General features: G+C 38.4%; 1 protein-coding gene and 1 long non-coding RNA gene across 13 annotated transcripts in view; one reads left to right on the top strand and one right to left on the bottom strand.

The window, feature by feature from the left end:
* CDH6 (cadherin 6) overlaps positions 1-23,061 on the top strand; it is a 93,485-nt gene that overhangs the window by 19,633 nt on the left and 50,791 nt on the right. For 11 of the 12 annotated variants that reach the window (XR_006221432.1, XR_006221426.1, XR_006221429.1 and 8 more), the window contains one exon: positions 2,649-3,005. Coding sequence is in view for 8 of the 12 variants with exons in the window: in XM_042997219.1 (XP_042853153.1) it covers positions 2,778-3,005 (228 nt within the window). In the remaining 4 variants the exon portion in view is untranslated. Of the gene's footprint in view, positions 1-1,963; positions 2,186-2,648; positions 3,006-23,061 lie in introns of those variants that run through there. The other variant, XM_042997229.1, reaches the window with a different exon arrangement.
* LOC122241359 lies at positions 1,691-14,565 on the bottom strand. Its single transcript, XR_006221451.1, has 3 exons — positions 14,495-14,565; positions 5,616-5,650; positions 1,691-1,766 (listed from the first exon to the last, which is right to left on the bottom strand). It is a non-coding gene; the product is annotated as an uncharacterized LOC122241359 (long non-coding RNA).

The following is a 23,061-nucleotide window of genomic DNA, read 5'->3' as shown; positions in this document are numbered from 1 at the left end:
ACAGTAATAATAATAATAGCAGTTGATACTTATTAAGACCTTATTAAGCGCCACGCACTGTTAGAAGTGCTTTGCATGGAATGACTTAATCCTTACAACACACTATGAGGTAGTTACTGTAATTATCCCCATTTACAAAGAAGAAACTAAGGTACAGATGAGATTAAGCATTTTCCCAAGTTCACAGCAACTAATGGACAGGGTCTGGATTTAAACCCAGGCAATCTGGCTCCAGCATTGATAATCTTAACCACCATGCAATCTTGCCTATTACAAAGTATTAAATGAGAATGCTAAGTTATATATTCAACAGTTCAGTTCGTTGGAGTTTTTTTAAACTATGAATTTCACACAGAAGTCTATCCCTCTAAAAAGCTAACACTAAATATGAGCGGATCATAGTAATTTTAGTAATTTTGCATATTGAGTTTTTAACAAGGGCACACCCTGCCAAGTTGATACCAAAAGAGCTGGGTTATAGCAAAACTAGATGTTCTAGCATACTTGCAAACACTGCTTAAATTTGCATCACTTTAAAAGCTCATTACCAACTAAGCAAAAAAAAAAAAAAAGAAAGAAAGAAAAATACTTGACATTTTGGTATCTGTGATATTAAAAAGAACTAATATTTAATATTCAAGTGGCAACAGCTTGTAGAGTTTCCACACAACACCCACAGGGATCGATTTTTCTTTAAAATGGCCTTTAGGAGTCTGCCTTTTAAACAGCTGACACCTCCATTCTCTGTATCCCTCTTTCCTGCCAGCACCATGGGGCACACACTTGAGTGCAGCAACAGACGTGTAATTCTTCACTGCAGGATTTGTCTATGCAAATAATGGAGAATATGAGAAATTAAGAAAAATGCAATTTCCACTGAATCAACCTCAGTGTAATCTCTCCTGCTAAAAATGAATAGATGTCTTTAGAGGGCTTTTCTCCATATGCTCCCTCAATCCCCTTTATATACTATCCGCGAGAAGAACAGAATCGTCATTACCTAACCGAGCATCAGTTATTCCACACCTGTACCAAGGCCACATAATGACAAGTATACGATTGCCTGGCATTTTTCCAGCATGACTAATTGTCACAGTATTAATTCACTCACCTGTGGAATTTTCAACTTCCCCAGCCTGCTGTCAAGAAGATGCATAGTAATGGAATAAAGGTTTAAAAATGCTGAACACTATAAAATATCTCACTTATATTCCAATAGAAAGCTTTCCACTAAACCATGTGTTTGGTGGCTATAATTACTCATTGCTGGGGTAAAAAAAAAAAAATCAAAACACTGGTCATCTATAAATTTACCTGTTACAATAATAGGAGACACAGAGAAAATTCTGTTCTTATTACCTAAAACGTGTTTCTTTATCTGTATTTCTTTCGTGAATGAACCAGTTTAATTACTGTTATGTTCTACATTACAAAGCGCTGCATATGTTTGGTTAGTATAATTTAAGAAATTTTCCCATCTCAAACAGTACAGTGAAAGAGTCATTTGTTAGATTCTTTTTCGAGAAATATGGAAAAGTTTAGGATGGAGATATGGGCATGTATTATTTTAATTACATGAAATATAAACCACTTTGTAACATCTTTGCCAGGCAATCTGGCCCAAGGATTTTTTTTAATGTGAGGTTACGTTCTTGAAAGTTAATATTTGTCCTGGAAAATTATTACTCACAAGTATAATAGCTGACTTTTCTGGAGATCCTGTAGCCGACAACTCTCACTGTGATATTGAGATATACCTGATGCATCTGTTAAAATTACATAGGCATTGTGACCAATTTATATATATAGGCTTGATTGCTTATGATATATGTAAAATTTAGAGATGAAAACCCAGGATTTCCTAAAGAAATTTAAATAGAATTGCTCATTTAATTCCTACATTCTATTATATACAAATTCTGAAACATTATCCTATAATGTTATTAGGTCGTATGAGGAAAAACAGCTTCCTGGTCAAGTCTGAGAAATCCTTTATTAAATGTAGGCTGGCATCGCTGTTGCAAAATTTCACTCCAGAAACTTCAATGTGCTAGTATGCATTTTGAAAAGAAGATGTGTGGTCTTTTCCAACCTTCCTTGACCCAGGCCAGTCTACCACAACCCATGGCTGGAGCCAAGAGTCTGAAGAGCAGACTCTGCCTTGACTTATGCAGACACATCACAGGTACTCAGTACATTTTAGTGAAAATTCAACAGTATCCACTTTCAGCTGAATTGAAACTGTCTGTGATATTCTTTGCCTCAGACTTGTTCATGAGGATATATATGCAAATGGAATCAGAAACACAAACTCGTTTCTCCTAACCAGATCTCAGCCCACATACTAGCGAGGAAAAGAGAGTAGTGAAATAATCCACTCTGGCATGTTGACCTACAGCAATGCTATTACTTAAAATAGGATTTTTAAGCGCTAGAAAAGGAGAAAGGAAAACAGCAGCTTCCTACTCGGCACATGCCTTCCATTTAGCATATCTGAAAGAACATTTTCCTCATTTCAAAATTGATAGCCAACTTATTTTTGTTGTTTTGCTATTGAAATTTCCGCCCTCTCTCTCCAGAGCTTATTTGCTCTAACACTGAATTTTAAGCATCTCTAAAAATGTTTGATATGTTATTATTCTTTCCAGACATCCTCTGAGAGCCAAGCAAAGAACATTAAGGAAGAAAGGAGGGATGACACTGGACAGAGTGCAGTGAACAAAGACACTTGAAGGAGCAGGGCACCCACTGCCCAGAGACTGGACTGTGTCATCAGAATGAGAACTTACCGGTACTTCTTGCTACTCTTTTGGGTTGGTCAGCCCTACCCAACTTTCTCAACTCCGTTATCTAAGAGGACTAGTGGTTTCCCAGCAAAGAAAAGGGCCCTGGAGCTCTCTGGAAACAGCAAAAATGAGCTGAACCGTTCGAAAAGAAGCTGGATGTGGAATCAGTTCTTTCTCCTGGAGGAATACACGGGATCCGATTATCAGTATGTGGGCAAGGTAGGATTCCATTGGGCACTTTGACATTCTGGTTTTAAAGCCTGAAGAAGTTACTCCTAATAAATAGACGGGGAGGATGTGAACCATTCCCCCAATACAGTAAGAATTGTTGCTTATCTGGTGAGACTTTTTTTTTTCACTTGAGTAGTTTCGGGAAGAAGACTGTAGCAAGAAGCTGAGAAATGTTAGCAGTGCAACAAAGAAAGAAATGCTTCTGCTGAAAACGAAACGCCCACAACCATCCACATAGGATTATCATAAATCCTTTAATTTTTACTTTAGCTTGAAAAATGTGGTCCAGCTATTCTATAAAGTAGGATGTATTAAAAACAGGAATAGAGCGATTAAGCTGTAAGGGAAGGAAGGTTCCTTTTTCTGATTCTGAAAGCAAACATTCTGAGCGTTAGTCCTTTGGCCAGGTTCAAATTAACTACTTCTTAACACTGCACCCGACAGTGCCATCCATTCTCTGACCAGATGGAGCCCTTTGTCCGCAAAATCCACCATATTGCCTTAGATTTGGTCGCTGTTATTGTTGCTGCTATGGCTGGTTTTGTCTTGTTTCAACTGGCCAGAGTCAGGCATTTCAAAAGATAGTGCTTTAATTGTGGCAAGGTTCACAAAAAAGAAACATGGTTATGTAAAGGTGCTATTTCCAAATATCATCTGACCATTTTATTGACTCTAGAAAGTAGAGTGAGGAGGGCATCACTTATTATAGCCCTTGGAGGTTACTGGAGCTGAGTCAGGGAAACAGCTCAGTTATACTGTCATCGTGAGTTTCACTGAAATGTTATCATCAGCTACATTCTTGTTGCAGAATATCTGCATGCGGCAGAGATGGGGGGACAAATAGACACATATTTGTATTTTGTAGCTTCTGCGTTTCATAATATGGTACTGATAAGAAAAATAATTGTCACATATCCTTTATATGAACAGAGAATGAACATAACAGAAATGATAAAATGTCTTTGTTTATGATTACAGCTATGATTTTGAAACAATCATATTAGGATATCATGCAAACAGCATAAATTTTGCAGATTCCAAGGGCTCCGCATTCACATTTCAATCTGTTATCAAATATCCCCTAAATAACAGTGTGCAAATATTCTCTTTAAGTATTTACCATTATAAATGAAGGAAAGCCATCCATGGCTTGGTCTGAGGTAACCAGGCATTGTTCCAATGAATGAATTATTAATGTGGAATAAAGTAGGAGAGGAAGTATTCAGTGGAGGGGTGAACATCAACACAGATCCCCAAGGGTTTAGCCTTGAATTTGATGTGAAACTCACACGCTGTGTGACTGCTGAAAAAAGACAGTCCACTTATTTGTACTTCTCTCCATTTCCTTGTGAAATTTGACTAGCACTATATTAACAGAGTAATGGTTGTAAATAATAATAATAATCTTACCACCTTTAAAGCACTTTCTGCAATACAAATAACATTATTGTCATAGAAGATTAAAATTTCTTAATAACTGATCCCCCCTTTTTCCTTTATGCTTTTTTCTTCTAAAATTGTGAGGCCATTTTATATCAAAAATACCTCGTGTTCTTAAAGAAAGGCTGGGATATTTCAGGATCCTGGAAACAGAAATGGATAAAACCATGTAGGAATCAATTTTACCATGAGAATTCTGAGAGGTAATATTGCCACGGGGAAAAGTTTCGAGCTGTGGACTCCAAGTGGATCTGAGGCTGCATGGCTGCACTGCCACATGTGTGGCCAAGGCAGGTTATTAACCTTCCCGGGCTTTAGTTTCTTCATCTGGAAAATGCAGGCAGTGAAGCCTGCCGCATGGACTTACATGAGACAGGAACTAGTGGCTGGCACATAGTAGGTGCATAAAGACAGTATTATTACTGGCAAGCAGATCAGTTATAAACACTCTACTAAATCTATCTGTAATGCACAAATATTGATTTTTATATCATTGCAGAAGTAAAATGAGGTAATTAAGGGATCTCCCAATGGATGGAAAAGGTAGAAGATGGAGGCAAAATCCCTTCCCAATCATAGCTTCAACTTAACGAGTTGGATGTAGGTATTTTATTGGCAGCTAGACCTATTTCCCTACCTTACCATCATCCCTACCCCACCCCCACCTCCTTGAAGTTATAACATATAAGAAGATGTCTACTGGGGGGTGGGGGGAAGCAAGGGCAATAATTGAAGTTGTCATGATTCCCAGCATTGCTGCATCAGATGTGTTTAAGACTGTAAATAGGGCATTTCCCCAAATCTATCTTTGGGGTTATGCTTCATCAACAGGCAAAAGGATTTGAGTATAATGTGTTTTATCACAATTATATTCTTATAGGCCAAAATAATTTTTTAAGGGAAAAAAATGTTTGTTCCTTCTGTGGCAACAAGTTGGTACACATTTTTTTTTTTTTTGAGAGAGAGACAGAGTGGGGAGGGGCAGAGGGAGAAGAGAGAATCTTAAGCAGGCTCCACACTCAGCGTGGAGCCTGACAGTGTGGATCCCACAACCCTGGGATCATGACCTGAGCTGAAATCAAGAGTCAGATGCCCAACTGAGGAGCCACCCAGGAGCCCCTGGTCCACTTTTAAATAGATATGGAACAAAACACATACCTGATGTGATGATCTGGATCCACAAGGTCAAGAAACTTTTGGAAAAAGAAAAAAAAAAAAGATTAAACTATAGCAGAGGTTCCAAAACATTCTTGGTTTGCAGTGCCCTTGATATTTCGATAATTGTTTTTACAGTGCCCTTAGGACACAAGAAATAGAGCCAAACAACTTAACAGGTATTTATGTTCTAACAAATAAGTAGTTATTTGAAAAAAATACACAGCAATCGGCAGAAAAACCAATATTTTAATTTTATTCATAAATAACCAGTTACTTACAGCATGTGGGCATCTCCCAGGCACTGTGCAACTTCTAAGATCAGACGCTGCCCCTCAGTTCCTTTTCCACATTGATTTTGCATTGTACTCTCTTATTATCACAAGTTCGATGGGAAAATATAAATATATGACATCATCGAAAGGAATGGAGCACCACCTACTGTTGAAACTGTTAACTTCTCTGGCCTAGTAATTCACAAGGAGACTCACAGAGCCCAAGTGTTGCTAGTATTTCCCTCGAAATGTTAAAATACTTCCTGGCACCACAGTGGGTTCCCTGCTACACCCCAGGATGCCTCAGCATGCACTGTGGACAGCACTGGACTGTAGGTAGGCTGGCACTTACAGGTGTACAAAGGCCAATAGAACCTTAAATCTTGCTATTAGCCTAATGAAATAACATTACTTAGAGTCCATCCTCTGGGCCTGAAATGAAAAAGATTGGTCTGTACTTGTAAAGGACAGAAGTGTTAACGAAGAAAAAGTAATGCAGCTGAGCAAGTAGCACTTAAAGTAGAAGAGTTTTTTACTCTACAAGCATCTGTTTATATTTGTATTCATGTTCGTTGTTTCCATTACTTTGTGGTAAGTCTGTAGGGACAACGGTGAGGACGGTGAGGACGGTGAGTGAGGGAAATGCGAGAATGGGCGGGAGCAGAGGGCTGTCCGGTGTGGAAGGAGAAAAGAGGGCGAGTCACATGAGCACAAGAGAAGACAGAATCCTGAGGCTCTGGTAACAATGAGGTGAATAGATAAGATCACATTCAAAACTTGGACCTCTCTCCTCTAAGCTGTCTGAATGCTCCCCAGCATTTCACTGTGTCCTGTGGCCAGTAAGATTAATGCAGAAGCATGGACACGGCAGGGCTAGGGAGAGAGGCACTTACTGGGAATAAAAGTGGGGAAGGCCAATTAGAGCTGAAATATTGACAATCTGGATTCTGATTTATGAGAAAAGTCTCCACACCTCTACTCACCTAAAAATGGTGGTGGAAGGTGTGGGCAACAGGGAGGGAAGATGTTGTCTGTATTGGGTAAGAGTTTGTGAGCTCAAGATACAGATATACATACAGATACAGATAAAGAACACGATTTCTTTTCTAAAATACATGACCATCTGGGGGCAGCTTGTAGCAGAGTTAGCATAAACACCATCAGTGTCACCTGGGAGCTTGTTAGAAATGCAGACTCTTGGGGCCCCACCTGAGATCTATTGAATCGTAATCTACATTTCAACAAGATCCCCGGTGAATTGTATGCATATTAACATTTGAAAAGTGCTGCTTTTAAAAATGCCTTGGCCAGGGTCTCACCTACCCCGAAATTCTGACTGAGTTGGTTTTTAATTGTTTATGATTCTAATATGTGGCGGAATTTGACAACCACTGCTTCAGTTCGCAGCATTATCACTGGCAATGACTATAACAAAACGTGGCAAGTTCAGTGATAAAATGGGCCTCTAGAAAGTACTATGGAACTATGAAGGAGAGGGGTCAACTGGGCGTGGGGCTCAGTAGAGCTTTCTAAAGGAGGTGATAATATTGGAAGCACTCTTAAAGGAACAGCAGGTGTGAGCTCATACCTCAGAGGGAGAATTAGCAGGACTTCCCAATTAATTAGATGCAGAAGCCAAAAGAGAGAAAGGCAGAAGTTCAGACAGAGATTTCAAGACTGGACAGTCAGGAGAGTGAAAATGTCACCAATGCTGGCAAAATGGAAAGTGATACATGTTTTCATGTCAAGGGGGAACAGGAAGAGTATTTGCTTTTATATGATATCCATCTGGGTTATCTTTGGCTTATGTAAACTTAATAGAAAAATAAGGGGGAAACATTGTAATTCCACATTTTCAGAAAACCCCACACCCCTCCTGCCAGCTTTATATAATGTAGCAATTCCTTGGTGATGATTCACATATAGTCTAAGATTAGGTTCAATAAGAAAAGAAGAACATAGTAGAGATAGATTCGATTTTGAAGATGCGGCCAATCATTAATACAAAGATGAATATATTTCAAGCTCAGACCTTTGCACAGTTTTAGGCAAAAGATTTGCACCTGATCATTAAACAGTCCACAACAATGTTTCATTCCCTGTCTCCTCCATTTTGTTCCTCACAGTGTTCTCTATCCTCTCCTTCCACATAGTGTATACATAAGATGAAGCTCCATTAGAAGCTTCTATTTTTAGTAGCATACCAGGAGATCTCTTTTTATGAAACTTGACAAGCTGTGTATTTTCATAGATATTTTCTGATGTTACCTTTTTGGAAGTTGATGATGGTTTTCTCTTGTGGAGTTTCCCCCCACCAAAAATAGATATGCTGTGCTTTTTTAAACACCATGAAAATTTGGGTTCTATTTGAGGTTCTAATGTACAGGTCTTCCTAACATGCCTTTCTCTTGAGTCCTTAAAATTAATGTCTACCCAATTCAGCAAAGCCACTAGTCTCAGGATAATTAGACAGTAATGTTTTAACAGCCCATAAAAATAAAAGTGTCAGCCATATACACCTTTAAAATTAGGAATGAACAATTATTTATTCCTCTAATTACATGATCCAAATTCAGTAAACATGAAGCAATATTATACTCATTCTGAAAGACCATTTAAAAGATGCTATCATTAAAATATTGCTTTCTTGTATTCCAATTTTTTTCTGAAAAGATCATAAATTGAAGAGCAGAAACCTCCTCGCGCTAATTTGACAGGTGATTCAGAGAAGCCATTTAACGACTGCCGCTTGAAACAGCAGCATCAGATTAAAGCATCGTCACAGCTAACATTTACTGAGCCTTACTTTGTTCCAGACACTCTGCTCACTGCTTCAGATGTATTAACTCCTTGGAAGCTCACAACAACCCTACAGACTAGATGCGATTTAGATCCCTGTCTTACAGATGAGTAAACCAAGGCTCAGAGCACTCAAGTATTTGCCTGCTAGGCTTGGCGGTCAGCGTCTGTCTGACCTCGTAACAGCTCAGTTATTTTCCTTCCCCTGTACATCCACTACTTCACAGAGCCATTGCAAGGCGCAAATGAGAAAACATTCCCAGAACACGCTTTGGCATTCGGTGATTGCGTCTGGCTCAATACCACAAATATCTGCTGAGAACCTGCTGTGTGAAACCCAAGGGTAGAGAGGGAAAAAAAATGTTAAGACTAGTTTCAAAGAGCTACACAAATATGTTTGCATTATTATAATGCACAATGCTTTTACTTTTCCTTGATTTTAATTTTCAGAATACATCAGTGATATTCAAAATAGTTACGTGTGAGCATTTTAAAATTAGATATGCAATTAGCAGTCTTTTTGGTCATTGTGATGAAAATGTGTCTTTTCTTTTTATTTCCCTTGATAACCTTCTCTAAACTTCTATTCTGGTTCAATGACCTGCAATAATCTTTTCTCCCTGAGTCAGGACAAGTGCCTTGGGCACATCTTTCTTCTTCATCATTTAAATTTAATGTTCAGCCATTTAACATTTTTATATTTCAATTGGTTAGTGTATTTAAGAGACCGTGCACTCGCTGGTTGAATGTACTTTTTAAAAATGTTTCAAAAGTAACTTCCCAACTGCCAATATTGGCAGTAATCCTCATTGTGTTTCCCTGTCACCAACTGATTTCCCTTTCTTAATGACAAAAGCTTCAGTTTGCTATTTGATGCTAAGATGTCCTGTGTAACAGCAGTTCTCTTTCTGAATCTTAAACTCTCCACACAGTCCCTCGTGTGGAGAACAGCACAGTTAGAATGTCTGACCTTGGTCATAAACCCAAAGGCAACTGTTCAATTGCCTGGCTCACGCAAGCAGAGTAAAATATAGAAAGGCAAAGAAGGACCCAATCCCAAATCCTCCAACTTCCACGTCATTATGTCTGTGGAATCCTGTGTCCTCCTGCTGGCAATTCAATTTGTTGAACGAAATGGAGGGATCAAGGTGAATACAAGAGAGTTAAGGATTCAGGTCCTTTTTGTTCCCACTGAGCTATTTTACCTCCACACTCCACAAGTCGAACAGATCCTGAGGTTGTTAGAAGGTTATAGAGATGCTACATGTTCATTATAACAAATCCCCTCCAATCTATATTATAGACATGGCTAAGTATTTGTTTACTCATTACCTTACTTGTTTGTACTATTATTAAACAATATAAACACTTGATTTGCAGCAGAATTCTTTGTTTTTTGTCATATTATGGGTCCACCATAGCAGATGGAAATATGAATATGCAAAACGCCAACACCGCAGTTTACATTTCTTTTCAAATCAAAATCCTTAATTATCATTTTGACTGAATTTTATTCCAAAAATCAGATCAATATTCTTGACTTATTGGTAATCAACAGTAAAAAGATACTTAAACCACTGATTTTTTTTCATTTCCATTGATTTGAATGACAGAACTGGCACATTCATTTAAATATGAGAAGCCAAGGACATATATATTGTAAGCAGAATTATAAGTTTAACTTTTAGAAGGCCTTCCATCTCTTGTCAAAATTAAAAGATGCCTTCCTTATGTTGTCTCTTTTATCAAAAATAAACAAGTTTTTGACAGGGGTTCTGCCTTTGATAACCTTCATGAAATTTAGAGATTATGTATGGATGTTAATGTGTCATTGGAATCTCAAGAAGTCATCTCTTTGTGTATAGATTTGGCCACTACTAGCAAATTCCACTTTCCTATAAGCTTTTACGTTGTCAATTATTAAAATGACAACATAATACAATCCTCATAAGTAGGCTAAAATATATCAATATTCTTTGCAAACCTAGCTTTCTGTCTGGAATTAAAGAGGAGGTTGAAAGAAAGTACAGAATTCCCCGTAAGACAAAGAGGTTTTTTTCTTATTGCTATTACTGATAAATAAATAGAAGGAATAGATACTCTCAAAGGTCAATGTGAGGAATCAAATTTGAAATTATGTGATGTGAAATAAAAAGAAAAGCAGCATGCCAAAATATTTCACCAGGAATATAGTTATAATTGCTTCCAGCTTTCCATTCACAAAGAATACACACACACACACACACACACACACACACACACAAAGAGGCATTTTAGAAGATTAAAATGTATACATGTGTGAAATATATGAATAAATATTTTAGGTGAATTAGTATGTTTTAGAAGACCTGAGGGCAGTGATGGGGGCATAACAAAAAGCCTGAAATATCACTCTGCATGTGGGATTTAATGCTGACTAGAGGGAACAGAGATTGGAGTTAAGAAGGCAATTGAAGAAGTTATCTCGGCTTTGACATTTTTGAATAGATTTGGAGAGAAATGCTTTTCATTCATTCAACAATTATGCACTAGAGAGTGTAAAGTTAATAGCAAAGGAGGCTGCCTGTGTCTGAGCCCCAGCTCCACGGTGACCACCTGGGTAATACAGGGCAAGTTATTTAACCTCCCTGTCCCCCATTTCTTCAACTGTTACATGAAGGAGTAAGAAAGTTATTGAGGTGAGGATTAAATAAATTAATACACAGAAAGGGCTTAGAACGGGGTCTGGCACATCCTACTCACAAAGGGAAGACCATGGAAGAAGGAAAGGCACGCTGCAATCCAGTGAGCCTTCAAAGAACAGGAACAGTGAAGAAAAGGAAGAACCAAAGGTGCCCAGGGGATTATCCCGCTAATGTGCAGTCTCCTTCTGTGAAGTCAAGTATTATGGGCCAGGAGATGGTGCCAAGCAGCTAAGGCAGCTGCAGAAATGACTCATCACCAACAGTTCAGAGAACTACGCATACATAAAAATACGAAGTCTTCTTTATTATCCCAACCTAACTAAAAATAAAATGTGCACTACAAGTCCCGTTATTTGACGATCCTGGTAACTTCTGTAGACCCTCCTATTAAGGCGATTTATTATTTCATTTGAAAACATCATCACTTTACACCACAATTTGGAGTTAATATTATTTAAATTGCTGCGAAATGTTAAGACTCTGATCGGGTGTCGTTATTTTTTCCAATACAAACTTTAATGCATCCAGCAATGCAAAAAATGACTACTGCACTTAAAGAATGCTCAAGTTTTAAGTTGGTAGTCATAATTAAGTTGTTAGGTTGGAGTTAATATCATAATCTCCTTATAGTATTGAACCAAAGTTTTACTGAGGGAAACATCACTCTTGATTTAATTTCTTACCCTGAATGCTTCACCTTTTTAAGAGCAAAATAATTAATTCTTTGTTTAAAGTTCAACTTTGACCTTCAGTATATTGAGTAGTGTTTTATATTGAGTCCCAGGACTCCTCTTTCAATTAGTACTTTAGATATTTAATTTAAATCTTCACATACTTGTATCTTGGTAAAATCTTCAAGACCCTAGCCTACATGTTTTATTCATCTTTGTGTCCTTAAAAGTGCCTGGGACAGATTTGCACCATAGAAACAGACAAATATTACTTGAATTAAGCTGCAATGACGGAAGAGATAAAAACCTGCCATGTAATTTAAAAGTGTTTCCCAGTTTATAGGTGTGCATGGTTTGATATGGATATCACTGATAGTGCTTTCTGTCATTGGGTTGACAACTGAAAATCTAAAGTCTTTAAAGTTCAAGGATATATTAGGTAGTAAACATATAAACCAAATTTAGTATGTCTTTCCATGGAAGCTACCTCTGGAAATTTCACATCAAAATGACACAAATATTTTATGATATAATAGGAAAAAAGTTCAAGGTACCTTAGTGCAAGCCAGAGAAACTGAAGACAACACAGTTGTATGTGCATAAACAAGAAAGATAAAAAGGGAAGATACAGCAAATAATAATATAGCATAAAAGTTGGTTCTTTTAAGACCTTTACAAATGAAAACCAGACATCATTCAGGGTCTCAGTAGAAGAAAGTTTGAAACAGAATGGGGAAAAGCAAGAGTTGACCAATAGAAAGCACATTTTTCTTAAAATTCCTAGGAAACTACATTGTGCAGACAATTCAAGTGCCTGGTAAAAAAGAAGTCATTTAAGACCTGAAAATGTTGATTGCAACAATTCACATAAAAATCAACTATGGAGAAAAATGTGAAAATACAGGGAGAGAAAAATTCTATATAATGACTAATTTTTTTTTTTTTTTTACCAACTATACATTCTCCTAATCAACATATTTTGAGTTCTTGGAGGAAAAACAATCATTTCTGGAAAGTAATCTCATCTTAACTCTTTCTACTATTTATATGAGTATCATTCAGAAGAGAAACAGGAAAGAGAAGATGCAAAAAAAAAGTCTGCTTTTACATAGAGTTATGCAAAATTTTAGCATGTTTTATTATTTTCTTTCCACAAATTGTGAAGCGTAAGATTCTGGCTCATTTCCTTACTTAATCTATAGCCTAAGGCTTCTTGCCTCTTTCTCCCCCCCACTTAGGGTAAATACCCTCTGGAAAGCAAACTTTCCCTTTAGAAATCAAGTAAAGCAGAATGGACTATAAAAAATTACCTCCCTAGGGGCGCCTGGGTGGCTCAGTCAGTTAGGCGTCTGACTTCGGCTCAGGTCATGATCTCACAGTTTGCGAGTTTGAGCCCCATGTCAGGTTCTGTGCGGACAGCTTGGAGCCTGGAGCCTGTTTCGGATTCTGTGTCTCCCTCTTTCTTTGTCCCTCCCCCGCTCGCTCTCACACTCCCTCTCTCTCTCAAAAATAAATAAACATTAAAAAAAATTACCTTCCTACCCTAGTGTATCTTTTTTTCTCCACTTCTACTGAAATAATTGACGTACATCACTAAGTTTCAGGTGTAAGGCATGATGGTTTGATTTACATATACTGTGAAATGATTAGGTTCAGCATCCACCTTCTTATATGGATACAGTAAAAAGAAAAGAAAAAAATTCTCCTTGTAACGAGTTGATTTGTATCTTGAGTGTTCTGTCCAGCTTCCCAACCATGCGTATTATGTAAAAAGAATAAAAAGGGAGGAGCTATTTAACTTGTGCAAAGGCTATGATTTTGGTGATCACCTATCCACCCGCTTCTTAAAGGAAAACAGTTTTAAAACCAAATCAAGAAAATTAAGTGACTTGGCCAATTTGAGTGGTAGTATTATATTGCATTTTATCTCCCTTTCAACAGTCTACACGTCACTTTCTTGAGTTTTAAAATGATAATGCAGTAGTTGGAACCTTACTATGATGGCAAACCATCAAGTAATTTCTAAAGAAAGGGGAAAGACAGAATAGAAGACACAACACAAAGAAATCACTCCTTGGCAGGCAGAAAATTTGTAATGAGAGAAAGAGCAATGATAATGTTTTCTTATTTTTTTAGCAGGTGCTATGGTTTATGAAGTGCTTCAGCATACGAGCACCCTTTGAATGACCGCATAAGCACATTTCCAGTTAGGCAGGATTAAATCCTTTTGGGTATGACAAAACAGTCCCAGAGGGTTTAAGAGACCAGTGTCACTATCAGCAGAGTGCCAAAGCTGGGGCTGGAGTCCAGCCTTTTTGATGTGATTGAGACTAATACTCTTCCCTTATACATTATGAAGATACTGGGGTAGCAGAAAGTATTTCAGACATGTAGGCAAATAAAACAATCACATAAATGCTTAGGAGTTGGAGCTCTATGAGCACAGCACTAACCGTGAAACAGTTTCCCCAGTGTGGCCATCCAGACAGTACACATTTCTCTTTCTTGATTGCTTCATTGTTCCCTTAAAGCAAGAAGAAGAAAGAAAGAAAGAAAGAAAGAAAGAAAGAAAGAAAGAAAGAAAGAAAGAAAGAAAGAAAGAAAGAAAGAAAAAGAAAAAGAGTTCAAATCATAACTTATAAGCTTGTTCCCATCCAAGAAAAATAATAAACAAATGAGCTCATAATTTCCTCTCCTAGAATCACTCACCTGAGTTATATGAGCAGGTTATGGAATTCAGTTTAGTCTTTTGTTTATTGAGTACATACAGGATTCTTGAGAGTTAAGAATTTGAACAGAAAAATAGTCCCTCTCTCAAGCAAACTATCTGTTTTATAAAGATATAACTTTAACTTTTTAGATCCTAGGAGTCAATATAAGAATATTATATCCAACATATTTTTTACCTTTGAAGAAAAACACATTTTGGGAAAAGTCCATTAGCTACTGAGAAACATAATTTTAAAAATTTCTGCCATTTGAGTCATCATGTCTCAAATGCCTGCATTTATGTATTAATATTTTCCTCCAAAGTGTATGTGTTGGAGTGAGAGGGAAAATAAGAGAGGGGCACTAGGAACGTGTGTGTGTGTGTGTGTGTGTGTGTGTGCGTGCATGCGCATGTGTCCTTAGATTTGGCAATTACTAAAGAGATTGCACCGTAAGGCAAAAAGGTAGGATTGTAACTGGTGAGTTGCGGTGCCTTACTAAATCAATTTTTGACTGGGTATCTGGCTCTCAGCTTGATTTACCACTGGCTTTTTGAAAATGAAAATGTTAGACTAAGCAGGAGCTGAGACTAATGTCCCAGTCTGCCAAAGACCTTGGACACCCAGAGCCAAGCCAAAGGCAGTAAACAATGCCTTTTTGGGGAAATAACTTCATGCAGTGAATAAACCAAAAGGCATTTGTTTAATTGATAAATCCCAAATGAACAATAACACATATTACAGTTTGTATCATTTGTGCCAATAGAATTTACAAATAACTTAGCCTGGGGTCTAATATAATAAATACAATGAATCCAGAAACATTTGTAATCATCATGGGGAGTGCCGTTTGGCAGCACGCTCTGGTGTGAATTAGCACAGACACTGGAGTCAGGCAGATCTTGGTATCCTTCCTTGCCATGTCCTTAACTTTGGGTAAGTTCCTTAACCTCTCTGACCTCAGTTTCTCTGAAAAATAAATTGAGAAAATAAAGGTTAGCTCCTGGAGTTGTTATGAGAAGTAATTGTTGAGCATTCTTGCGGTACCTGACACATATTAAGTGCTCACCAAAAGTGAGTGTTCTCCACTCTTGGCTGGGATTCTTGAGGGACCGCATTCAGGTTCAACTCACCTTGAATTCTAAGGGTAAGGAACTACCGCCTTAGTTTCCTATGGCTGCAGAAACAAATTACCACATGCTTAGTGGCTTAACAGAACAAACTTATTATCTTACAATTCTGGAGGTCAGAAGCCTGAAATGGGTTTTACTGGGCTAAAATCAAGGTGTCTGCTAGGTGTCCTTCTGGGGACTCTTAGAAAAGGGTCCATTTCCCTGCCTTTTTGAGCTTGTAGAGGCTGCCTGTGTCCCTTGGTTCATAGTCTCCTCCTCCATCTTCAAAGTCAGCAGCCTATCATTTTCAAATCTCTCTCTCTATTCTCTCTGTCTCTGTCTTTCTCTGTCTCTCTGTCTCTGTCTCTCTGTCTCTCTGTCTCTCTCTCTCTCACACACACACACACACACACCACACACTGACCTGTGCTCCACCTTTCCATCTCTGACTCCAACTCTCCCCCACCTCTTTCCCTGATAAGGACCCTGGTGATTACATTAGTCTCACCTGGACAATCTAAGGTAATCTCCCTATCTAAAAATCTCTATCTTCATCACGTCTGTAAACTCCTTTTTGCCAGATAAGGTAACATAGTCACTAGTTCCAGGAATTAGGACATACACATCTTTGGGAGAGCTATTATTCTGCCTACCACAACTATTATAGCACTCAAGTTTTATTCATTTTATAGTTGCTCTGGTACTTTTGACATTAAATTCAAGGTATTGAGTGTAAAAGATAAATGTCAAGGGAATTAATAAATTTCTCCTGAGTTTAAATTTAAAATTCTTTTGCTTTTAGCACTTTGTCAGAAATTCTCCTCCATGTAACACAAGGTCTGTTTCAATGGTTATTAAACCTAACAAAAGATAAAAGATTGAATTGAGTGGGGTCGTGTGGCATCTCTGCAAATGCAGAATCTTTATGGTATTATTTGAATGTATTTTAAGCATAACAATGTACACAATGAGAAAAAATGGAAGGACAGAAAGATGATAGATGATAGATGGACGAACAAATAGGTAGAATTCAATCAGTGGTTCTCGTTCCAATTTTAGTATATGTGCTGCCGAAGCGAGCACACAATCAGTGGTTCTCAATGGAGGCAATTTGTCCCCCAGTGGACACTTGACAACATCTGGAGACATCTTTGGTTGTTGTAACTTGAAACGTCCTATAGGCATCTGGTGGGTAGGAGCCAGGAGTGCTGCTAAATACCCTATAATGCATAGTCTACGTCCCACTACAGAGAGTTACTCAACAAAAATGTCAATAGTGCAGAGGTTAAAAATCCTGAATTAGATCTTTGTTACTCAGCACTTAAAATACAGTTTGGTACAGAGTAATCCTTTAATGAATGGTTCATAGATCTGAATGTAAACATCTAGAGATAATATTTTTGTTGTGGTTAACATAAGACACTGTGGTATCAGATCATCTGGACTCGTGTTGGTTGTATGATGCCAAGAAATTACCTAACTCTTATCTTGCCTTGGTTTCCTCATCAGTTAGGAGGAAATATGAAGAGTGTCATGATATACATCTATATAATCTATGTAATGATTTCAGCACATATCCTGGCCCACAGAATGGGCTTAATAAATGGCTATTATTATTTTCCCAAATCGCAGCCAGACCAGTTGCCAAATGATGAATTATATAAGAGGATGCTTTAAAGATAAAATATGTCCACCGCTATAAAAATCAATCAAGTTATTTATATTTTATAGAGTATAATTTTTAAGGTCGTTATAAGAGAAAACATAGTATACTTGAAAAAGAACATGGGATATGGAGGCAGCTTGATCCTAGGTTTTGTCAGAGGAAAAGAGATTTTCTAGATTCCTTTGGAGCCCATTTAATGTATCAAGAGAGGGGCCTAACCAACTAGAATAAAACTCATGAATTCCATTTATAAATATAGTCACCAAAAATTATTGGTGCCAGGCTCTGTACTGCATATCACGCTTCCACTCCCATTGTCTTCTTGATTTAAGAGTGGGAATTGGCTCTTCCTCCCACCAAAACTGTTTTGGTGGGGGTATTCCTAAAGCCAAGGGAGGAATTTCACAGTCCTGGCTATTAAACATACAAACACACAGTCCTATATGTATCTGAAGTCCTTTCTTTTTTTTCCTTTTTTTTAAATTTTTTTTAAATGTTTATTTTTGAGAGACAGAGACAAAGCACAAGTGGGGGAGGGGCAGAGAGAGAGAGAGGGAGACACAGAATCCAAAGCAGGCTCCAGGCTCAGAGCTGTCAGCACAGAGCCCAATGCAGGGCTCAAACCCATGAACTGTGAGATCATGACCTGACCGAAGTCAGTGCTCAACCAACTGAGCCACCCAGGCACCCCTGAAGTCCTTTCTATGGCCTTGACATTATATCTGAAGTTCCCAGGCAGCAGTGGCAAGTTTGTGAGTTAAAGGTAAAAGCAGAGTGGTTTTTGTCCATTCCCATTTGGGGCAATCATGTGGTGAAGGAGAAGCCCCCTTTTAGCTCTCAGGAGACTTCCTGGGTTTCTCCAGGGCAAGAAAGAAGTGGATGATACCATAGATGGTACCTATCAAAGACAAAGCAACCCTGTAAGCTAGGACCACAGAGCCAAGGGCAATGGAAGAGTCACAGTCAGACATCAGGGGGGTTTCTGATGGCAATGAGGCAGGCAGGATTGAGCTCCTCACCTTTGATCTTGGAGAACTGAGATCATGTTTCTACCTGCCAAAACACACACATGCCACTGAAGAAAGTAATGGATGAGATATTGTCTAGAAATCAGTGGGCCAGAGGGCAGTACAAGGACTGCCCTTGGCTCCAAAAGCCCCCAAATTTCCCTCTGACGCAGACCATGTGAGTCTCTCTCCTTTATACACCCAGGAGGTATCCTGGACTGGATCAGGGGCAAAGAGAGAAAGCAGAAGCCAGAAAGACTGAGATTTATCTAAAAGAGTTATCTAAAGAGACTCTATTATTGAATCAGGTAGACGTTATTGGATTGCACTAAATTATTGACTCGATGTTCAACCTAATATTGAGTTCCTAATACTCAATGGGATTAGAGCTTAAGGGATAAACTATAAAAAAAAAAAATAAATAAGGAAGCTGCATCTTCCCTTGCACATCTGAGTGCAGTGTGCGAAAATATGTGACCCAGCAACTCAAGGGAAGGAGTGTTTCTATTTTAGCTGACTTTATTGCTTTTATTACCCCAGGCACATTCTCAAAGCCTCCTCTGATTTTCTCCTACACTGAGCCTTGAAACCATGCCACGTGCTCATACTGGATGCTAAGTCGTTTGTCTCCCATCAGTAATGCTACCTTCTCCAAGAAGTTTTCATAAACCATCAAAGAGCTAACATGTTCCCTGACTCCACCTTGTCCAATTTACAAGTGCCTTCTATGCTATCCTCCGGCTTTTTACTCACCTTATTATTCCTAATACTTAATGACAGTGCTCAAGTGTCTAATCTCTGCTTTTATTCTGTATCTTTTACATGAGTCAGTTTTTCCAAGCCTAAACTGCAAGTTTGCATAAGGCAAGTGTGATTTTTTTTTTATGCGCCATCTCATACAGTCCTTCAGGCCCATATGTGTTTTTAAGTGGCCTTGGTTCATAAAGTTAAATTATTTTTATTATGGAACAATGTTTCTGTGAAATGGAGCATTTTCCTTTCATTATCCATTAGTTTCTGCAACAGGATGATATTTGAAATATAGCGGAATGAATCTTGAAGCTTCTTCACCCTTGACAGGTGACTTCTGTCCCAGCACTCAGTATACTTATAATGGGCAGTGTCCTCGATGTATTTATAACTTGTCTAGTTTTTTCAACAAACCCAATACAAGTTGGTTTTATTATTGTATTAAGATTTAATTGGTTATAAAATAAATATTTTTAGATACAGGGGAACAACTTGAATTCCTCCCTCCGATCACTCATATTACATCACGTGCCTAGTGTTGGTAGTAACTGCTAAGTGGTCTGACAGCTTCAGGAATGGATAATCTTGGTGCATAGAGTTACACTAAAATGAAGCAAAACAGTAGATGGAGGACACTAAGATTTATTGATTGTCTTCCATGTGTCAGAAACCTTCGATGATTATTGATATTTTGTCCAATTTTATCTTTACAACATTCATTCATTAATTCCTTAAAATCATTAATTATTGAGGAACTACAATGTGCCAGTAATGTTGGGTGCTGAGAATACAGAAATTAACCAGACAGTTTTGGTGCCTTCTTTCATGAAACTTGCAATCTAGCTGTTTGCTGATTGAAACATGAAAATAGCTGTGAAACAAGTCATCAGAAAAATAGAATTCTTTAATGGCTAAATGGGGAATACATTGAGCACGTATAGCAGAGGAATCTCAGACTAGCAGCTTAGGGAAGGCTTTCCTGAGGAAATGAAGATTATGCAGACCTGATATATGGGTGAGATCAACCAGGTGAAGTTGTTCAAAAGGACTTTATGCCAAGGGGACCATATGCAGGAGGCCTAGATATGCGAGAGACTAACACATCTTTTAGAAACTACAATAAGAAGAGTACACTGAAACAAGGAGTGTCAGGGAGAGAATGGTGACTGAGGAGACTAGGGAGGCAGAGACCATGGTGGACTTTGGAGGCCACGTTAAGGAGTGAGGATGAGCACTTTTATCCTGAGAGGAAAGAGAAAACACCAGAGGATTTAATTAGAGGAGAATGGCATCTTCAGAATTAGTGGTGCTATTGTTTAAGTTGGGCTAGTCACAGAAAGGAAAATAGATTGAGAGGAAGTAAGACTGAGTGTGTTAGGAGGGCGTCATTACAACAGACTGAGGAGAAAGGGCAGTGACCTGGACCATGGTGGTGGAAATGAAGGCAAGTAGGTGAGTCAAGGTATATGTAAGAGTTAGAACTTACAGGGGTTTGGTAGCTAATGAATGTGGATGATTGAGGCAGAGGTGAAGGTCTAGGATGACTCTCTGATGGCCTTTACAGAGATGGGACATACAGAGGAGGAGTAGATTTGGAGAGAGGGTGATAAAGTCAGTTGGGAAGTACTGAGCATAAGTTGTCCAAGAGACTTGCACCTTTGTCTCTCTATCTCAAGAAACTGGCCCCGGGGTATAGATAATCTCAAATAGATTTGGGCATCAAGGCCACAGAGGTAATAGTTGAACACAGAAAAATAGAGAGATGATCTCATCTGGAGAGAATATGTGAAATGGAATGACAAGGACCTGAGACACAGGCCTGAGGGTTACCAACTTTTAAAGGGCAAGTAGAGGAGGAATAACTGGCAAAGTTAATTGTTCTGAGTTCTATCTTATAGATGACAGAATGAAATTAAGAAAATTTAATTAATTTAGTTAATTAACAGGAAAGTCAGAATTCAGACCCAAATCTTTCCACCTTCTGAATACTCAGGTTTATGATGTGAGAATAATTTATTGAAGCATTTCTGAGTTAGGCCTCCGGCGAAGCATTTTACATACATTATTTCATTAATTTTCAGGGCAACATTCCTATAAACTAAGTATCATGATTCCTATCATAGAGGTGAGGTAACTGAGACTTGCAGAGATTAACTAAATTCTCCCAAGTTACACAACTAGTACACAGCATGCATTTCCACCCGTTTCTTTTATTTTTTTTAATTAAGATTTTTTGTTTTTTTATGTAATCTCTACACCCGACATGGGGCTTGAACTCACAACCCCAAGATCCAGAGTTCCATGCTCCACCGACGGAGCCAGCTGGGCATCCCTACGCCCATGTGTTTCCCTTGCCCAAGTCCATGCTGTTAACTATTACAATTATACTAGTTAAGGCAATGGTAATCAACGTTCATCACTCATCGGAATTACCTGGAGGTCTTCTTTTTTTTTTACATTTATTCATCTTTGAGAGGCAGAGAAAGAGCGTGAGTGGGGGAGGAGCAGAGAGAGGGAGACACAGAATCAGAAGTAGGCTCCAGGCTCTGAGCTGTCAGCACAGAGCACAATGCGGGACTCGAACTCACTGACTGTAAGATCATGACCTGAGCCGAAGTCAGATGCTTACCTGACTGAGCCACCCAGGCACCCCCGCCCCTGGAAGGCTTCTTAAAACACAAATTGTGGGGGGCACCCGGGTGGCTCAGTCAGTTGAGCACCTGACTTCAATTCAGGTCATGATCTCACAATTTGTGAGTTGGAGCCCCGCATCAGGCTCAGAGCCTGCCTAGGATTCTCATTCTCTCTCTCTCTCATTCTCTCTCTCATTCTCTCTCTCTCTCTCTCTCTCTCTCTCTCTCAGAATAAACAAATAAACTTTAAAATAAAATTTGAAAGATATTGTTTACCTAACCCTATAATCTCTAAAACAGAATCTACTTCTAATCCCTTCTATGTACTTCAAGCAAGGTTGAATTTCTTCCTGGTATGAACTCTACTCAACAACCTCTTCACAGCCTTCACAATATCAAGATATTCATTAGCATTATGTATAATGCATTATGTAGAGAGATGTATGCATATATACATATATACACACACACACATATATATACATATATATATACACATATATATGTATATATATATATTGAATTCAGTTCAGCCTCAGTTTGTCCTAACTTGATCATAGACTTATTTTCCTAATCTAAAATAATATTCAATCTATTTAGTAAAAGGTTGTTCTCTCTCTCTCCACCATAACTCCAGTTTCTCCACCTCAGTCCCCTTCAGACACCTTTTCACAACTGTTCTGATTGCCCTGTGACATCTCCAGTTGTCAACCTTTACATTTCTCAAATGGCCACATCACATTTGCACTACACTCTAGATATTAGCCATAATCTAATTTTTTATTTCAGAAAAAAAAATCACATAATTCCTTTTCTAGACCCCTTTCAGGCTGTTGCAGATACTCAGTGACTCAGTGACAGACTGAAAATCTGAAACTGAAATCTGCACAATTAGTGTTATACTTTTGAATTGGAGTCAAGGGGCACCTGGGTGGCTCAGTCAGTTAAGCATCCGACTTCAGCTCAGGTCATGATCTCACAGTTTGTGAGCTCGAGCCCTGCTTTGGGCTCTCTGCTGTCAGCACAGAGCCTGCTTGGGATCCTCTGTCCCCCCTTCTCTCTGCCCCTCCCCTGCTAGTTCTCTCTCTCTAAATAAATAAATAAACTTAAAAAAAATGAATTGGAGTCAAAATCAAGTTCAGAG

This window comes from Panthera tigris, chromosome A1 (assembly GCF_018350195.1).
Source record: "Panthera tigris isolate Pti1 chromosome A1, P.tigris_Pti1_mat1.1, whole genome shotgun sequence".
In the NCBI taxonomy this organism is placed as follows: domain Eukaryota; kingdom Metazoa; phylum Chordata; class Mammalia; order Carnivora; family Felidae; genus Panthera; species Panthera tigris.
The sequence above is the reverse complement of the archived record's forward strand: the minus strand, read 5'-3'. Positions and strand labels throughout refer to the sequence as shown.